Source organism: Neolamprologus brichardi, chromosome 6 (assembly GCF_056152115.1).
Source record: "Neolamprologus brichardi isolate AB-2024 chromosome 6, ASM5615211v1, whole genome shotgun sequence".
Classification (NCBI taxonomy): domain Eukaryota; kingdom Metazoa; phylum Chordata; class Actinopteri; order Cichliformes; family Cichlidae; genus Neolamprologus; species Neolamprologus brichardi.
The window spans coordinates 32,792,090-32,806,767 of NC_142109.1; the positions used below are offsets into that span (position 1 = coordinate 32,792,090).

The 14,678-nt window shown below is 43.4% G+C and overlaps 1 protein-coding gene across 2 annotated transcripts in view; it reads left to right on the forward strand.

The window, feature by feature from the left end:
- maml3 (mastermind-like transcriptional coactivator 3) overlaps window positions 1-14,678 on the forward strand; it is a 146,139-nt gene that overhangs the window by 63,183 nt on the left and 68,278 nt on the right. The window contains exons 1-3 of one of the 2 annotated variants that reach the window (XM_087842124.1): window positions 7,345-7,475; window positions 10,371-11,114; window positions 12,674-13,612. In XM_087842124.1, the coding sequence (XP_087698250.1) occupies window positions 7,464-7,475; window positions 10,371-11,114; window positions 12,674-13,612 (1,695 nt within the window). In that variant the 5' untranslated portion in view covers window positions 7,345-7,463. Of the gene's footprint in view, window positions 1-7,344; window positions 7,476-10,370; window positions 11,115-12,673; window positions 13,613-14,678 lie in introns of those variants that run through there. The other variant, XM_087842123.1, reaches the window with a different exon arrangement.

Consider the following 14,678-nt stretch of genomic DNA (forward strand, 5'->3'; position numbering starts at 1 on the left):
GGTGACAGAGGTCAGTAATTTGCACCAGAGGTACACTTCAACTGTGAGAGACAGAATGTGAAAAAAAAATCCATGAATTCACATGGTAGGATTTGTAAAGAATTTATTCGTAAATCAGGGTGGAAAATAAGTATTTGGTCAATACCAAAAATACAACTCAATACTTTGTAACATAACCTTTGTTGGCAATAACAGAGGTCAAACGTTTACTATAGGTCTTTACCAGGTTTGCACACACAGTAGCTGGTATTTTGGCCCATTCCTCCATGCAGATCTTCTCAAGAGCAGTGATGTTTTGGGGCTGTCGCCGAGCAACACGGACTTTCAACTCCCGCCACAGATTTTCTATGGGGTTGAGGTCTGGAGACTGGCTAGGCCACTCCAGGACTTTCAAATGCTTCTTACGGAGCCACTCCTTTGTTGCCCGGGCGGTGTGTTTTGGATCATTGTCATGTTGGAAGACCCAGCCTCGTTTCATCTTCAAAGTTCTCACTGATGGAAGGAGGTTTTGGCTCAAAATCTCACGATACTTGGCCCCATTCATTCTGTCCTTAACACGGATCAGTCGTCCTGTCCCCTTGGCAGAAAAACAGCCCCATAGCATGATGTTTCCACCCCCATGCTTCACAGTAGGTATGGTGTTCTTGGGATGCAACTCAGTATTCTTCTTCCTCCAAACACGACGAGTTGAGTTTATACCAAAAAGTTCTACTTTGGTTTCATCTGACCACATGACATTCTCCCAATCCTCTGCTGTATCATCCATGTGCTCTCTGGCAAACTTCAGACGGGCCTGGACATGCACTGGCTTCAGCAGCGGAACACGTCTGGCACTGCGGGATTTGATTCCCTGCCGTTGTAGTGTGTTACTGATGGTGACCTTTGTTACTTTGGTCCCAGCTCTCTGCAGGTCATTCACCAGGTCCCCCCGTGTGGTTCTGGGATCTTTGCTCACCGTTCTCATGATCATTTTGACCCCACGGGATGAGATCTTGCGTGGAGCCCCAGATCGAGGGAGATTATCAGTGGTCTTGTATGTCTTCCATTTTCTGATGATTGCTCCCACAGTTGATTTTTTCACACCAAGCTGCTTGCCTATTGTAGATTCACTCTTCCCAGTCTGGTGCAGGTCTACAATTCTTTTCCTGGTGTCCTTCGAAAGCTCTTTGGTCTTGGCCATGGCGGAGTTTGGAGTCTGACTGGTTGAGGCTGTGGACAGGTGTCTTTTAAACAGATGATGAGGTCAAACAGGTGCCATTCATACAGGTAACGAGTGGGGGACAGAAAAGCTTCTTACAGAAGACGTTACAGGTCTGTGAGAGCCAGGGATTTTCCTTGTTTGAGGTGACCAAATGCTTATTTTCCACCCTGATTTATGAATAAATTCTTTACAAATCCTACCATGTGAATTCATGGATTTTTTTTTCACATTCTGTCTCTCACAGTTGAAGTGTACCTCTGGTGCAAATTACTGACCTCTGTCATCATTTTAAGTGGGGGAACTTGCACAATCGGTGGCTGACTAAATACTTTTTTGCCCCACTGTAACTACTTGAACACACTCGATCCACAGGGTGTAATTCCTCTCTGCAGCCTCACTTTACAGAGCCTTCGTCTCTCCTCACAGACAGGTGTGCAGGTGTACTCGCTTTTTGTATGTTAAATTGAAATCACTGATAATGATAACAATCAAACAATGATGGAGTCATGTGGGCGGATGGGCTTGCTAAATCTTCACCGCTGTGGTTTTAGCGTCAGTTTAAAAAAAAAAAAAAAGTAAAACTCTGCTGGTTCCTTTGTGCTGTGGACTCGGCTGCTGAGTTCATGGATCAGAGATACTGACAAGAAAATCATTAGGTGTGCTGGAGGTAGCTTTGAGTTGCTCAAATACTGTAATTTTTTACTATAAAATAATCTAAGTGCTAGCAAAAATAAAGGTTATTCTTTTACTTTCTGTCTAACCAGCCAAGTGTTAAATCAGCGTGCAGCTTGGTGTGTTTGTGTCTCTGGGAGTTGGACTGTAAAGCGCCTCAGAAGCCTTAAAAAATCTCTTAAATGTGGCCTGCCATGTCATTTGCAACCAGAGTTGAATCAAAGTCCTTCCTCTTGCCTAACCTTCAATACCACAACCAGCATCCTGGGGGGGGGAGGGGAGTGAGAACCAGATTCTCGGTAGTTAGCGCTGGTCTCTTACAGCCCAAAATGTTCTGGCTGGGCATAAATAAATAAAGTGCTGGATAAACACATGACAAAACAAAGAGTCTGTTTCTATACACCTCATTGAGAGCCATTCAGCCTACCAGAGCGGAATCTCAACTAGCATGTGGTTACATGTTATTCCTGCGAAGGACTGAGGCCCATTACAATGCTTTAAACCTGCATTCTTTCTAATGGCCAGCAGAGGGCGACCCGTGTGGTTGCCAAAAGAAGTCCGGTTGTATAGAAGTCTATGAGAAAATGACGCTGCTGCACACTTGATTTATGACCTCATTAAACATTTTCCTGATGGGTTTTTGGTCTCAGTTGCTTTTTCAACTCTTATTAAATACCGCAGGGTCTTCATTTTCTTATGGGTAGCCAGATTTATAGTGAAATATCCAGCAAGTCTTAGCTATTTCTGAGCCAGATTCAGATATGTAGTGCCAATGTGGACTGGGTTTTGGCATTAAAAAACACTACTGTCACTATTTACAAATGTAATGATCTACTAACGTTTGCAACATGCCATTTACTGCTATTTAATGATGTTTAACCCTGAAAACGTGTCTTAATTCATTTTGACATTGAAATAAACTGACTGTGCCTGTGTTTAGAAATCAGTGCAGCTTTTGTAAGTCACCTGTAAAACCGAGCACGCCTATGAGCACTATTTGCAGATTGTTATCACGCACTTAGTTTCCAGAACTAAGATGGCCAAAATGGTCAAGTTGAAGTTTACAAACCAGAGGGTGACGTCACGGGGAGTACGTCCATCTCTCGTGTGCAGGGACAGGTAAGAAAAGCGGGAGTGGAGGAAGAACTGACTTGCAAAGGAAGGTGCGATGAACAGCTTCGTGGCATTGATGAAATGTGTTGCAGTTATTTTTCACAGAAGATGCCACTGTTATATGTCTTTTGGTTAGGTGTATCTTCAGTGATGTCGCCGTAGTAGCAATAAGGTGTTCTCATGAGGTGGGAGTCTCATTTTAGAGACAAATGATTTCACGTTCTTTCCCCTTAGATTAAGAAATATGAAACTAGCTACCTTCACATATAGTTTGTAATTTGAAATAAATACCCCGAACCGTCTCGACGCGGAGTCGTTCCTTTAATGCCGGGACTCGAATTTGATGCAACGCTTAAGTTTCCAAGAGAGCGAGCCAAAGAAAGGAAGGAGGGAAGAGAGAGAGGAGGAGAGGAGAGGGAGGGAGAGAAGGCAGGGTGTCGGAGAGTGAGTAAGCGAGCGAGAGGAGGAGAAGGAAAAAGGAAGAAGACGAAGAAGACGGAGGACGCAGCGCACAAAGCACCAGAGCAGCAGGTTGCTATAACAACAGCACCTTAGTGGCTCCATCTCTGTCTCTCTTCTCTGCCTCCCTCTCCCTCTCTGATCACCCTCTCATCGTTTGCTCCCCGCTGTCATTTGGAGCGCTATGCCTTTCCATCAAGCCACCTATCTAGCCCCCCCCCTCCACACCTCTTTCTCTGCTTCACCCTTTCTCCTCCTCCTCTTTCTCCTCTTCTTCATCTTCATGTTCTGGTAGCTCCTCCGCTCAAAGGAGAAAGACCATCTGCCTGACAAATAAATCCCTTCTTCCTCCTCGCGAGCGTGCGCGTCTCTCTCTTTCACCTTTGTCTCTCCTCGCTTTTGTCGTTCTCCCTCTGTCTGTTGTGGGAGCAGGCAGAGGAGCAGTCAGCAGGTGTTTATGTCAAAGAATACACAGAGAGACGCAGGAGGCAAAACAAGCAGCGCTCTCCTCCTTTTTTTTCTTTAGTCTTTTATATTTTTTTTATTTTTTGAACTCCAATGCTCTTTTCTTCCCTCTAGCTCTCGCTAACCACTCCAGCTTGATTAAACTACTTCAAAAATCTTTGTCTATGAGTCTCGATGTCATCTCTCTTCTCGCGGCCTGGATTCTTTCTCTCACGCGTGCAAACGCTCCTCCGTTCCTCTCGATTCCGTCGGCTTCAAAGGTATTTCGTTGCTGTGATTGTCAGAAAGAAACGCTGCTCGGTTCAGTGTGATTCACAGGTTTAATTAGGTTGTTAATTGTGCTAAAATAAAAGAAATTTGCTACAGTTAATACATAAAGTATTTTGCACCAGCACCGGATCCTTTCACGTTCCCTCGGGCAGCAGCATGCTGACTCCCCGAGCAGGCAGGACCACAGTGCTTTAGTCTGGTCTCCTCTTTTTTTGTTTTCTTTGTTTCTTTCTCCAGATTCACGATCCTATTAAGAAGGTTAAATGTTTTTTTGTGTGTGTGTGTTTTTTTTTTTAAGTGGGTGTGTATTTAAAACCTGTGCATGTGTGCGTGCATGTGTGGGAGGGTGCAACAGTTCACACCACCTGGATAATTATGGGAGTTTTTATAGGTGGGCTTTGAAAGACGAGTCTGTTATTACCAACATGAGTCACTGGCATTTAGGGAAAGCCTGTAACACACACACACTCAGACACACAAACACACACAGACAGAGGAGGCCTGAATTATTTAAACCCATTGATTGCAGGACCACACACACACACACTGAAATCGTGTCGTGACAGTGGAAACTGTGTGGAAAACGCGTGTTTTCCTTTTTTCTTGTTCCTTAGTTGTTGTTTTAGTGGCTAACAGATCAACACACACACACACAGACACACACACACAGATGCATACACTGTAGTTTCTTTTTGGTTGCCAATACTAATACTGTTTATCATGTCATGAAGATAATTATGCTGACTGTCAGTCAATGTGGAGAGCAGAAGAGGAACCTCCAGCACACACACACACAAACACTGCAACATGAAGCACACATCATCCCTTTTTTTTGACTTTCTTGGTTTACTGGAGTGTGAATGTGTGTGTGTGTGTGTGTGTGTGTGTGTGTGTGTGTGTGTGTGTGTGTGTGTGTGTGTGTGTGTGTGTGTGTGTGTGTGTGAGTGTTTTCCTGCCAGCTTGAATGGGTCCACCTCCGGGTCAGAATACAATCTGAATATATTTTGTCTGTTGTTCCATCTGAATAACAAAGAGCTAAGTGCGCATTTGCACACATACACGTATCGGTGGTGCTTCCATTGTGTACGCGTGTGTGTCTGCGTGTGTGTTTGACTCTTTCACATGCGACAGTGGAGAGTGTGGATTTTACAAAATATTTTGCGGCGTCTGAGCTGAGGAGGCTGTTTGAAATGTAGATGTGCAGGCGACACGTACTGTATAAAAGACTTGTAAAAGGCTCCTATCCACGTGTGTTGGTGAGTCTTTGCATCTTTGTTCAAGCAGCTTTTCTACACGTTGATAACAACCACTATATAAAACCATTAATGCAATATAAGATTACAGCTGTTTTCTATACAAACCATTATTAGGAATTGTTCTCTCAAATCAGGTGACACATAACAATCAAGACAGGAAGTGATTAGGTGTGATTTCGCAACCAGAGAATGCAGAAAGTCAATGATATTTAGCAACTTGAGCCAACAGCAGGTGAAATAAGCGCTGATGAAGTGAAGTGAGGCAGGTTGGTCTCGATTTGAACTCTTCTCAAGTTCAAAGCTGATTCCAAATTCAAGAGAAGCAGACATCTCCAAAACAGTCTCGAACAGAGGTCAGAGGAAGAACAGGTACATTCGATTTGAGGGTGACCTGTCCCTTTACGATTGTAAAGATGGAAGTATTTATAGCATCCGGTCTTTGGACATGAAATTGAAAGTGAAGCCATGACTAAAAATGATAATCTTTTTGATTGAATCCTGCACTATTTCTAAGGTTCGTGTGGGAGCATCAAATTTGTACCCTGGGAACCTTTCATAAATGAGGTCCCCGCTTCCCATTCGTCATTTTAATAGCATCAGCTATTTTTCTGCCAACTTCATTAGGGTTTGAAATTAACAGGAGTTGGGGGTAAAATTGAGATTGAGAGTTTATTAAATTGCACAAAAATTGCACAGGAACCTAACTTGTTATTCTCTTTGCCAATTTTTTTGTCATGGCAATTTGATTCTTGCACATTTCTTAGCGTTTACTCGCGTCTGCGTTGTGCCCGCTTCTTTGTTTAATCTCGCACGGGCAGTGAATGCATTCAGCTTTGATTTAAACATGTGGCCATCATCTTTGTCGTTTCTTAACAACTCAATCTCGGGTGTTGTAGAAAATACATTCCTACTAAAATAGATCCACGTTCAGAGTGTTTTTTTTATCTTCGGGAAAGCAATGATAAAAGTATCACTGCTGCACTGAGCTGAAAGCCCTCTATCATCAGTCACACTCAGTTGTTAGCTAACTGTAAAACTCCCCCCTGCTGACAATTATACAGCAGAGTCTTCCCCGTCACCACTGCTCCGTAAGACTGTCGATTTTTAACTGTATCCACTTGAAAAGCTCATTTCAAGGCCAAACTGGTGGGATTTTTTTTTTTAGATTTTCTGCCTCTTTCTTTGTCTCGGGTGTCTCCTGCCATTACTCGGGTTATGTCACATGCCTCCATACATCCTGTCCTCTCCCACACAGGTCTATGACAGTGATTACCTTAACAGCCAGCGTTTGTTAGCACCCCGTCGTTATCTTATGCTGTGAGACACGGAGCGGCGGTGGCTTCCTACAGTAAGATGTGGGGCCGATGTTAATAATGGGCCAAATACTCCAGATGTTCCTTTGACGTTTCTTTACCTCCTCGGAAAAACAAATGCTGGCATTGTTCATCAGGAGGGCCGCTAGGCTTATCTTGTCTTTCCTCCTGTTTTAGTTACTTTGTTTGGGATTAAAACTTTATTCGGGTTAGCTGTCATGAATGTTTTTACTGGCAGAGGGCTCTGATGTGTCTGAGATAGATCAGATTCTGCAGATCAGCAGGTTTATCGAACTAAAACTAGCTGTGCAAAAACAAAATAAAAATGCGACTTTTATAAAAAAGAGAATTAACTGATATTGTGTTCTTACAAAACTAAAAAAAAATAAACATATAGAGTAGGGGTGCAACGATAGTCGTATTGATATTGAACAGTTCGATACAGTGCTTTCGGTTTGGTACACATATATATCGAACAATACAACATTTTTAATTTATTTGATCAACTTTCCTTCTGACGATGCTGTCTGTGTTGAGAGCTCAGTGGATCTGCGTTCGACTACTCCGCTTAGGCCGCACTGTCGAGCGCAGATCCACTGAGCGTAGAGCAAGCTAGCAAGACAGAAGCTAAGCTCGTTGCAACATGGCAAATTGAACCTCCCCCACCCTCATTCAGATCTGGCCTTTGGAACAATTTTGGTTTTCATGTGAAGTATGACCCTGAAGGTAAGCGCGTCATGGACAAAAGTAAAACAGTATGTCGGATGTGCCACGCAATGCTCAATTACATGGGTGGGAACTACTGTGTTAGCGCAGTTAGCTTGTTAACGTGTTGACGCTGTCCAGCCCCACGCACGGGGCGATCCGCGGTAGCTAGTTAACGGAGATTTGCCGTGTTGTGGCGTTAACGTAATTTCAGATTAATGCTGACAGCACTAGTGGGAACACAACGAATATGACTGCACATTTACATCATCCTAGTGCAAAGACAAGTGGAAGCAGACAAAAACAACAGTCATTTAGTCATTTAGACAGCCGTTAGCACATGATTCTCCTTATGGGGACCTGATATGTTTAATATCCTGCTGAGAACATAGCCCAGAGGAAGCTTATAGTATAGCTTTTATTTTGGAAAGAGCCATTTCTCTGTAATAAACTCTCTTTTCCAAAGATGAGTGATTTCTTGATCAGATAGATTTATTTTTTTGTTTCAGCAACATTAAATTTAAAAACTGTACTTTTGAGTTAAAATATATATTTATAAATTACAAATTAAAAAAGCATGAACATTTTTTTGTATCGAAAAAATATCTAACCATGACACCAAAGTATCGAACCGAACCATGAATTTTGTGTATGTTGCACCCCTAATATACAGGAAATGTCCTTATGTCTTTTTCAGTTTGTTCCACTATGTCATCACATCCTGCCCGATGCTGCTTTTCCTTCCCACTATCATCAGGTTCTTGCTCATAGTGGGTCATTTGACTATCAGGGTTTTCTCTATTATTCTAAGAGAAGTTTGGTTTTTGTGTGCTGATAAAAGCTGGTCACTTCTTTCCTCATGGACACCAGCCATGATTTCTTAAAAGAAATGCAGATTTTATTGTTCACTTTTGTGCTTCACCTCAGTTCACCATCTTTGGCCCAGTGAAGCTTTTCTGAATCATGTTCATATGATCATTTTCTTTATACAATTTAAACTTTTGTGGATGCAGTGTGAAATGATGCTCACTGACACTGGTTTTAAGAAGTGTTCATGAGCCCTTGCAGTTACTTCCACTACAAAATCCTGTCTCTTTTTATCGCAGTTTGGCCCGGGGCAGCTCAGTATTGTTTTCCAGCCTAGTCCCTCACATGCAGAGATTTCTCTGAATCTTTTATTACTATTATTTATTCTTTCCTGTTTTGCGTTCTTCTTAAATTGTGAACTATTTGTCAGTCTTTTGCAGAGCGTTGAACCCATCTCCACCTTTGCTTCTGGAAAAGTTTGCTGTGGCTTCCTCAACTCATTGTTGCAATGCAAAATTGGCATTTATATTTTTTTACAGCAAGTAATTTGACAGTTTTGCCACTTGGTATGGTGTTTTTTTTAAATACAGGCTTTAACTCTTTTCCAAATTGCTCACTTTTAGTAGCATCTGAACATTTTTGGAAAAACAGTTGTTGTGAAATCAATTTCTAAGCTTAATATCTTCGCCCTGTCTTCCACTTGACCAAAGAGCAGTCGCAGAGAGCAAACACCACATTAATTTTCGCTTACAGACTCATCACCACCACTGTTTATATAGCACTGTCATCATGACAAATTGTGTGAGTAAACGCGGCAACGCTGTGATAATTTACTTAACTTTAATTTTTTCATGTAAACTGAATGTTTGAACGTTCATTATCTTGTTCCATTTCAGAACGAGCACTTTAATGCAATTCTGGACACCACTTTGCACTCTCCTGCTTTTTTTCCTTTTTTTGTCATTTTAAGTGCTCTGAACTGTTGTCTCACTTACATGATTTTTTTTGTGCAGAAAGATTACTCTAATTCTCGGGTGGGTTTCTACCATTAATCGTCACGATAAAGATTAAAATATATCCACAGTGTAAAGTTGATATTTAAAAGAATTTCTCCCGAGGCGAGTGTTGGGAAACATGCCCTGAAACCCTCGTACAGGATTTACATCTTTTTCTGTGTTTTTTCTTTCTTTCTTTCGTTTTTTATTGCATCCGTGAAGAAATAGGGAGCGTGGACTGAGAAAAATCCCTGGCCTGCACGCCTAATTTCAGAGAATGAATCCGAGCTTAACATGTAATTGATTTGTCTTGGTGATATTTTGATCTTCAGTACACTTCCTTCCTTCCCTCCTTCTCATGACAGTTCTCTGTGTGTGGAGAGGAAGAAGCCTGTTGTTATATTGATTTGTATCTCATGTTGTGTTCATGATTAGCCCCCTGAAGACCACAGAAAAGTTCCTGTTACTAACACGTTCCATCTCTGGTGGCCTCCAGCTTTAAAGGACACTATTTGGGGTTTTTTTTCTTCTTGTGTTCTGCTTTGAGTGGCTTTGCATAAATCATAGTTTCTTAAACTAGGCCGCGGTACAGCCATCCATTCTCTGAAATAAGCTACCTTAGCTCTGCTGTATTGCTAGCATGCTGTCGCGATAATCACAATCATAAGGTGATTATGGGATTGCTTTCTGAATGTGAATTGATCCAAATGAGACCATCCTTCCAAACAGAAGATAAGACACACAAGATAACTTCTTAAAGTGGTCGTGTTGTGCTTATTTCCAGGGTCACATTAGCATCCTTTGCAGGATTCAAAGTTCAACATAATCCTTATTTATCTTATTCTATCCTATAGTCCCTCAGTTGATCCAGTGACTCTTCCCATTTAAAGCCAACTTGCTTATAATTGGCTAGCTCTCAGAAACAGAAGGCTTGACAAGCACTAGGTTGGAGCGTCTGTGCTCTGATATCTGATTTCTGATATCAAACAGTTCCAAGAGTAGAAAAACTTTAAAACAGGGATTACTTGCACATACAGTTTGTGAGTGTATCTAGACAACTGTAAATAACAAAAGTGTAATTCGGCCTCTTTACCATCTTTTATTTCTGTTTCAGCTCCAGGAGACTGTAAAGAGAAAACTGGACAGCGCACGATCGCCCCTCAACGGAGACCAGAATGGGATCTGTGATGGAGGCAACTACTCGCCGACCACCAAACGGGTACGGAAGGAAGGCTCCAGCGGCATGGACTCACTAACAGGACTCCCTAATAACAATAATAACAACAATGTGCCGCCCATCTCTCCACTGCATCACCAAATGGACATTAAGCCCTTACACTGCGGGCCTAACACTTCTGCCGGTAACAACACTACAAACAGCAATGGGAACCACGTAGGCCGGACATCGGATGAGCTGGGGAAGAACGGTGGCAGCCACCTTCCAGACATGAAGCTAAATGGCTCACTGGACTTGGAGGACAGCTTCGGCCTGCTCAAAGACTTGAAACAGGAGCCCCTGGATGACGGGGGTGGAATGGAGTCGTCTGATCCCCAGTCTCTGTCCAATCAGAACAAGCTGTTCTCTGACATTAACCTCAACGACCAGGAGTGGCAGGAGCTGATCGATGAGCTGGCCAATACTGTGCCAGAGGACGATATGCACGACCTTTTCAACGAGGACTTTGACGAAAAGAAAGAGGCTGAGTTTGGCAGGCCGGCAAACAATCAGACGCCGGGCCCACAGGAAGCAGCCGGGAATACGACAACAGCGGGAGGGGGGGCAGCGCCAGCAGCACTGCCTCCTCCTCCACCTCAGCCTCCACAGGGAGGCCCACAGGTTCCCATGGGTTCACCACAGGTCAGTATCAAGAAAGTCAACATGATGTCCACTGGAAGGGGTATTTAACCCAAACTCATAATCTAAGTCATGACCACCTCAGGTGAATCAGACTTCTGTATTTATTTATATGATATATGTCTCTCACTGTTATTTCTGAAGATATAATTACAGCTCTTAGAGCGCAGTCGCTGCTCTTTTAAGTTTTCTTCACTGATTCAACTTTTTGATCCGATTGATTTAAGCCCAAACGGGTTTTAAACGACTAATCCGTGAATGAAGCCGTTAATTATGTGATCAACAAGAAACAAACCTGAAGTGGTTTCTAAGTGTATGAGAGTATTGATGTGTTTCATAAGCTACCTGTGAAGCATTTTGGTCTTACACAAGCAGCTTTTAGCAAAACACAAAAATTAATAAAGGAAAAAAAATCTCTAAAGTAAGCAAAACTTCTACGTAGGAATTTGCTGCATTTCTGCAGTTCATTAATCCTCGATTGTATTCTCCGCATCCATCCAAGTGATGTAAATTGTGTCACCAGCTTGAGACCTGATTCCTGAGAGTCATTCCTATTATGCTTCTTTGAGGTTAGATTGATGCACAGTTCAGTACAGAAATGCTATATACTGCCCAACGGAATATAATCAGCCCTGAACGCAGGACAACACAGAAAATGTCCAACTTTCTGGACATTTCTCAGCTGTTCTAACTGCATTAAAGTGAAGTTGGTAACACATTTGCCTAACATGTGGAAGACCTCCAGTTTGAAACTTGGGAGGAAACATAGGGGAGTGTTGTGTCAGTACGGGCATCTGGCATAAAAATCTGTGCCATATGAAAATATGAAAATTCATCCTCTGTGACGACCTGTCGAGAATAAGGCTGCAGCTGAAAGAAGCTTCTAAGTAAAATGACAACTGCCCTGCCAGCTAAAGTTATTGGGCCTAGATGCTCTGTAGGCTCTGTGGTGGTCGCACAAGATAGATTAACTCTCTGTGGCGTTATTATGAAATACAGCAAGCAGTTTATCCTAGTATTGTTGTTTTTGCACGGCGGTTGGCAGTCTTCATTGCTACAAGCGTCTCTGTGAAGCTTAAATTCAGAAGCACAGAGATTTCCAAATAGCACAGAGGGAGAAACAGCTGCGTTTTCTAGCGACACCTCAAAGACTCCAGAAAATCAAGCTTTGTTGACCTGTTGATGCCATTTCATGCAAGCAATGAGCAATGCAGCAACCACAGCTGTGGCTTTCTGGTCTTGCTGTAATTGGGGCAAACTTACAGTTACAAAGTAAACCTTACAAATGGAACAAATGCACTATCATAAGTTAACTTCATCGGAAGGTAAAGGCGACTGCCTTTTCAAGCCAAATAGCATTCAGCAGTAAACTGCTTGTTAGTTTAGCTTAGTTATTATGGCTATACACAAATTGTTTGGTATTTAAAATGTTTGGTACTCAAAATGATACCAAACCCCATCCGTGTAAAATTTATGGTGGCAATGGCCCATAAAGTCATAAAGTTATGTAGAAAACTTGCAAGGTGCGAGCCTGAGCGAATGTCCTTTTGGTTTCTCCTCAGGTGCGACCATCTTCATCAGGCCCTCAGTTTGCCACCACTGCCAACGGGACGCCTCCTCAGCAACCTTTGCAGCAGTCTCCAGCCGTTGCTATGGCATCAGGTTCGCCATTGCACAACTGCGTGGCTCGCTCCCCTCAGACTCCGACCCAAGCTCAGACACAAGCAGTCTCTAGGCCTGGGAATGGATACATGATGAACCCGGGGCCAGGAGTCAGTCAGGCGGGCACTGGACCTGGAGCAGCGGGGATACCGCCTGGAAGTCAGTCTGTAGGACCAGTAACGCCTGAGCTTTCCCATGCAGAGCAGCTGAAAGCATTTGCTCAGCAGCGTAATAAAATGATGCAGAAGCAGCAGCAGCAGCAAGCAGCTAACTGGTCACCTGCAGCCGCTCCAACCAGTCCCTATAACTCCGCTCACTTTAACCACGACAAACCCAACAGCCCCATGATGTATCCACCACAAGCCTTTAATACACCACAGGGCCCTCTAGTGGCTGGCATGGCCCCCAACAACGGTCCCAAAGCCCCCATGAACAACTACCTCCCTCACAACCACATGGGCATGATGGGCCAGCAGCAGCCGAACAGCATAAACCAGAACGCCCTGTCCAAACAGCAGCAACAGCAGCAGCAAACAGCAGGCATGTTGTCCTACAGCAACACCAAACCGCTGAGTCACTTCAGTGGCAGCGGGGTGGATCACATAGGTCAGAGAATGACCCCGCCCATGCCAGGGAACGGTCAGGTCAAGAACCCCATGATGCCACCTTATATGGGCGGTGCGGGAGGTGGTGGCCAGGGTCCGGGGCCGGGTCAGACGCAAGGGCCAATCCCAGGACAGACAGCTCACCTGAGTGAAGAGCAGAAGAGGATGTTACTGATGAAACAGAAAGTGTTGAACCAGAACATGCCCTACAGCACCATGCAGCCTCATGGACAGGTAAGGGGACAGCTTGGCGTTGTTGGTCTTAAGAACATGGAGGTTGAATTATTTCCAAAGCAGTTCATGTGCAGTTGCTTGAACTTAAGTCCAGAGTGTTTCCATCATCTGCAGGTTGTGTGGTTTGGAAAGTGGATCTCTGAGTCCAGTGTTTCTGGTTCTGTTTTCTGCCTTTATAATAATTCAGTTCTGTAAATAATGAACTTTATACACTGCCTCCCTCATTATTCTTGTGTTGAACTGCAGTTGAGTTGACTAGCAAATGTACCACCAAGGAGACCTGGCATTGACTGGTTGATATTAAGTACTGTATATAAGTCAATGAGAAGTTTCTGACCCAATGCAAGACCCCGGAGTCCAGGTTGGGTAAGCTAGTTGAAGAGCTATTGGACAGGTCTGTTAAAGTGTTTGTGGCTTTGATTATGAGAGCATGTTAGGGAGAGAGGGAGGTTACAATAGACTGCATAAGAAAGATGTACATAGTCAGCCATCGCTTGGAAAGTCATGTTTTTGAGTACTGAGCTGAGGCATTTCATGACTGTGACACTCCAGCTCATTTGATAACTGATATCAGTTATCAGTTAAGCGTTTACTCAAGTGAATTGTGGAATTTTATTCTTTAATACAGCACACTTTTTTTGCAAGCAGACAAATCGCCCCCTGCTGGTCATTAGAAACGTGCTTTTGCATTGACTACCATACCTGGAAGCTACAGCCATATTTTTCATACAGTCTGTGTGTCTGGGAAAATTCAACCTATGACCTTCTGCTCATCCTTTGAATAAGAGCTAAATAAACTCCCCGTGCACTGGAGGTTTCCTATAAAATTCATTTGGACCGCATTTTCAAGCAGAATGCCCAAAAAATGCCCCCCAAAAATAGAGGAGCTAAGAGTGTTTGACCAGTTGCTCGGGACGTACTGCAGAACACGGATTGCTGTTTTGAAAAAAGGCTTCCAGAGGTGCAGCCAGGGAAGGTAAAATGGCGGTAGTTGCCCCAGCAACAAGCCAGGGCTGGGAATAGGCATAGGAAAATGGCCTGTCGAGAGTGTATTGATGCCTCTGCA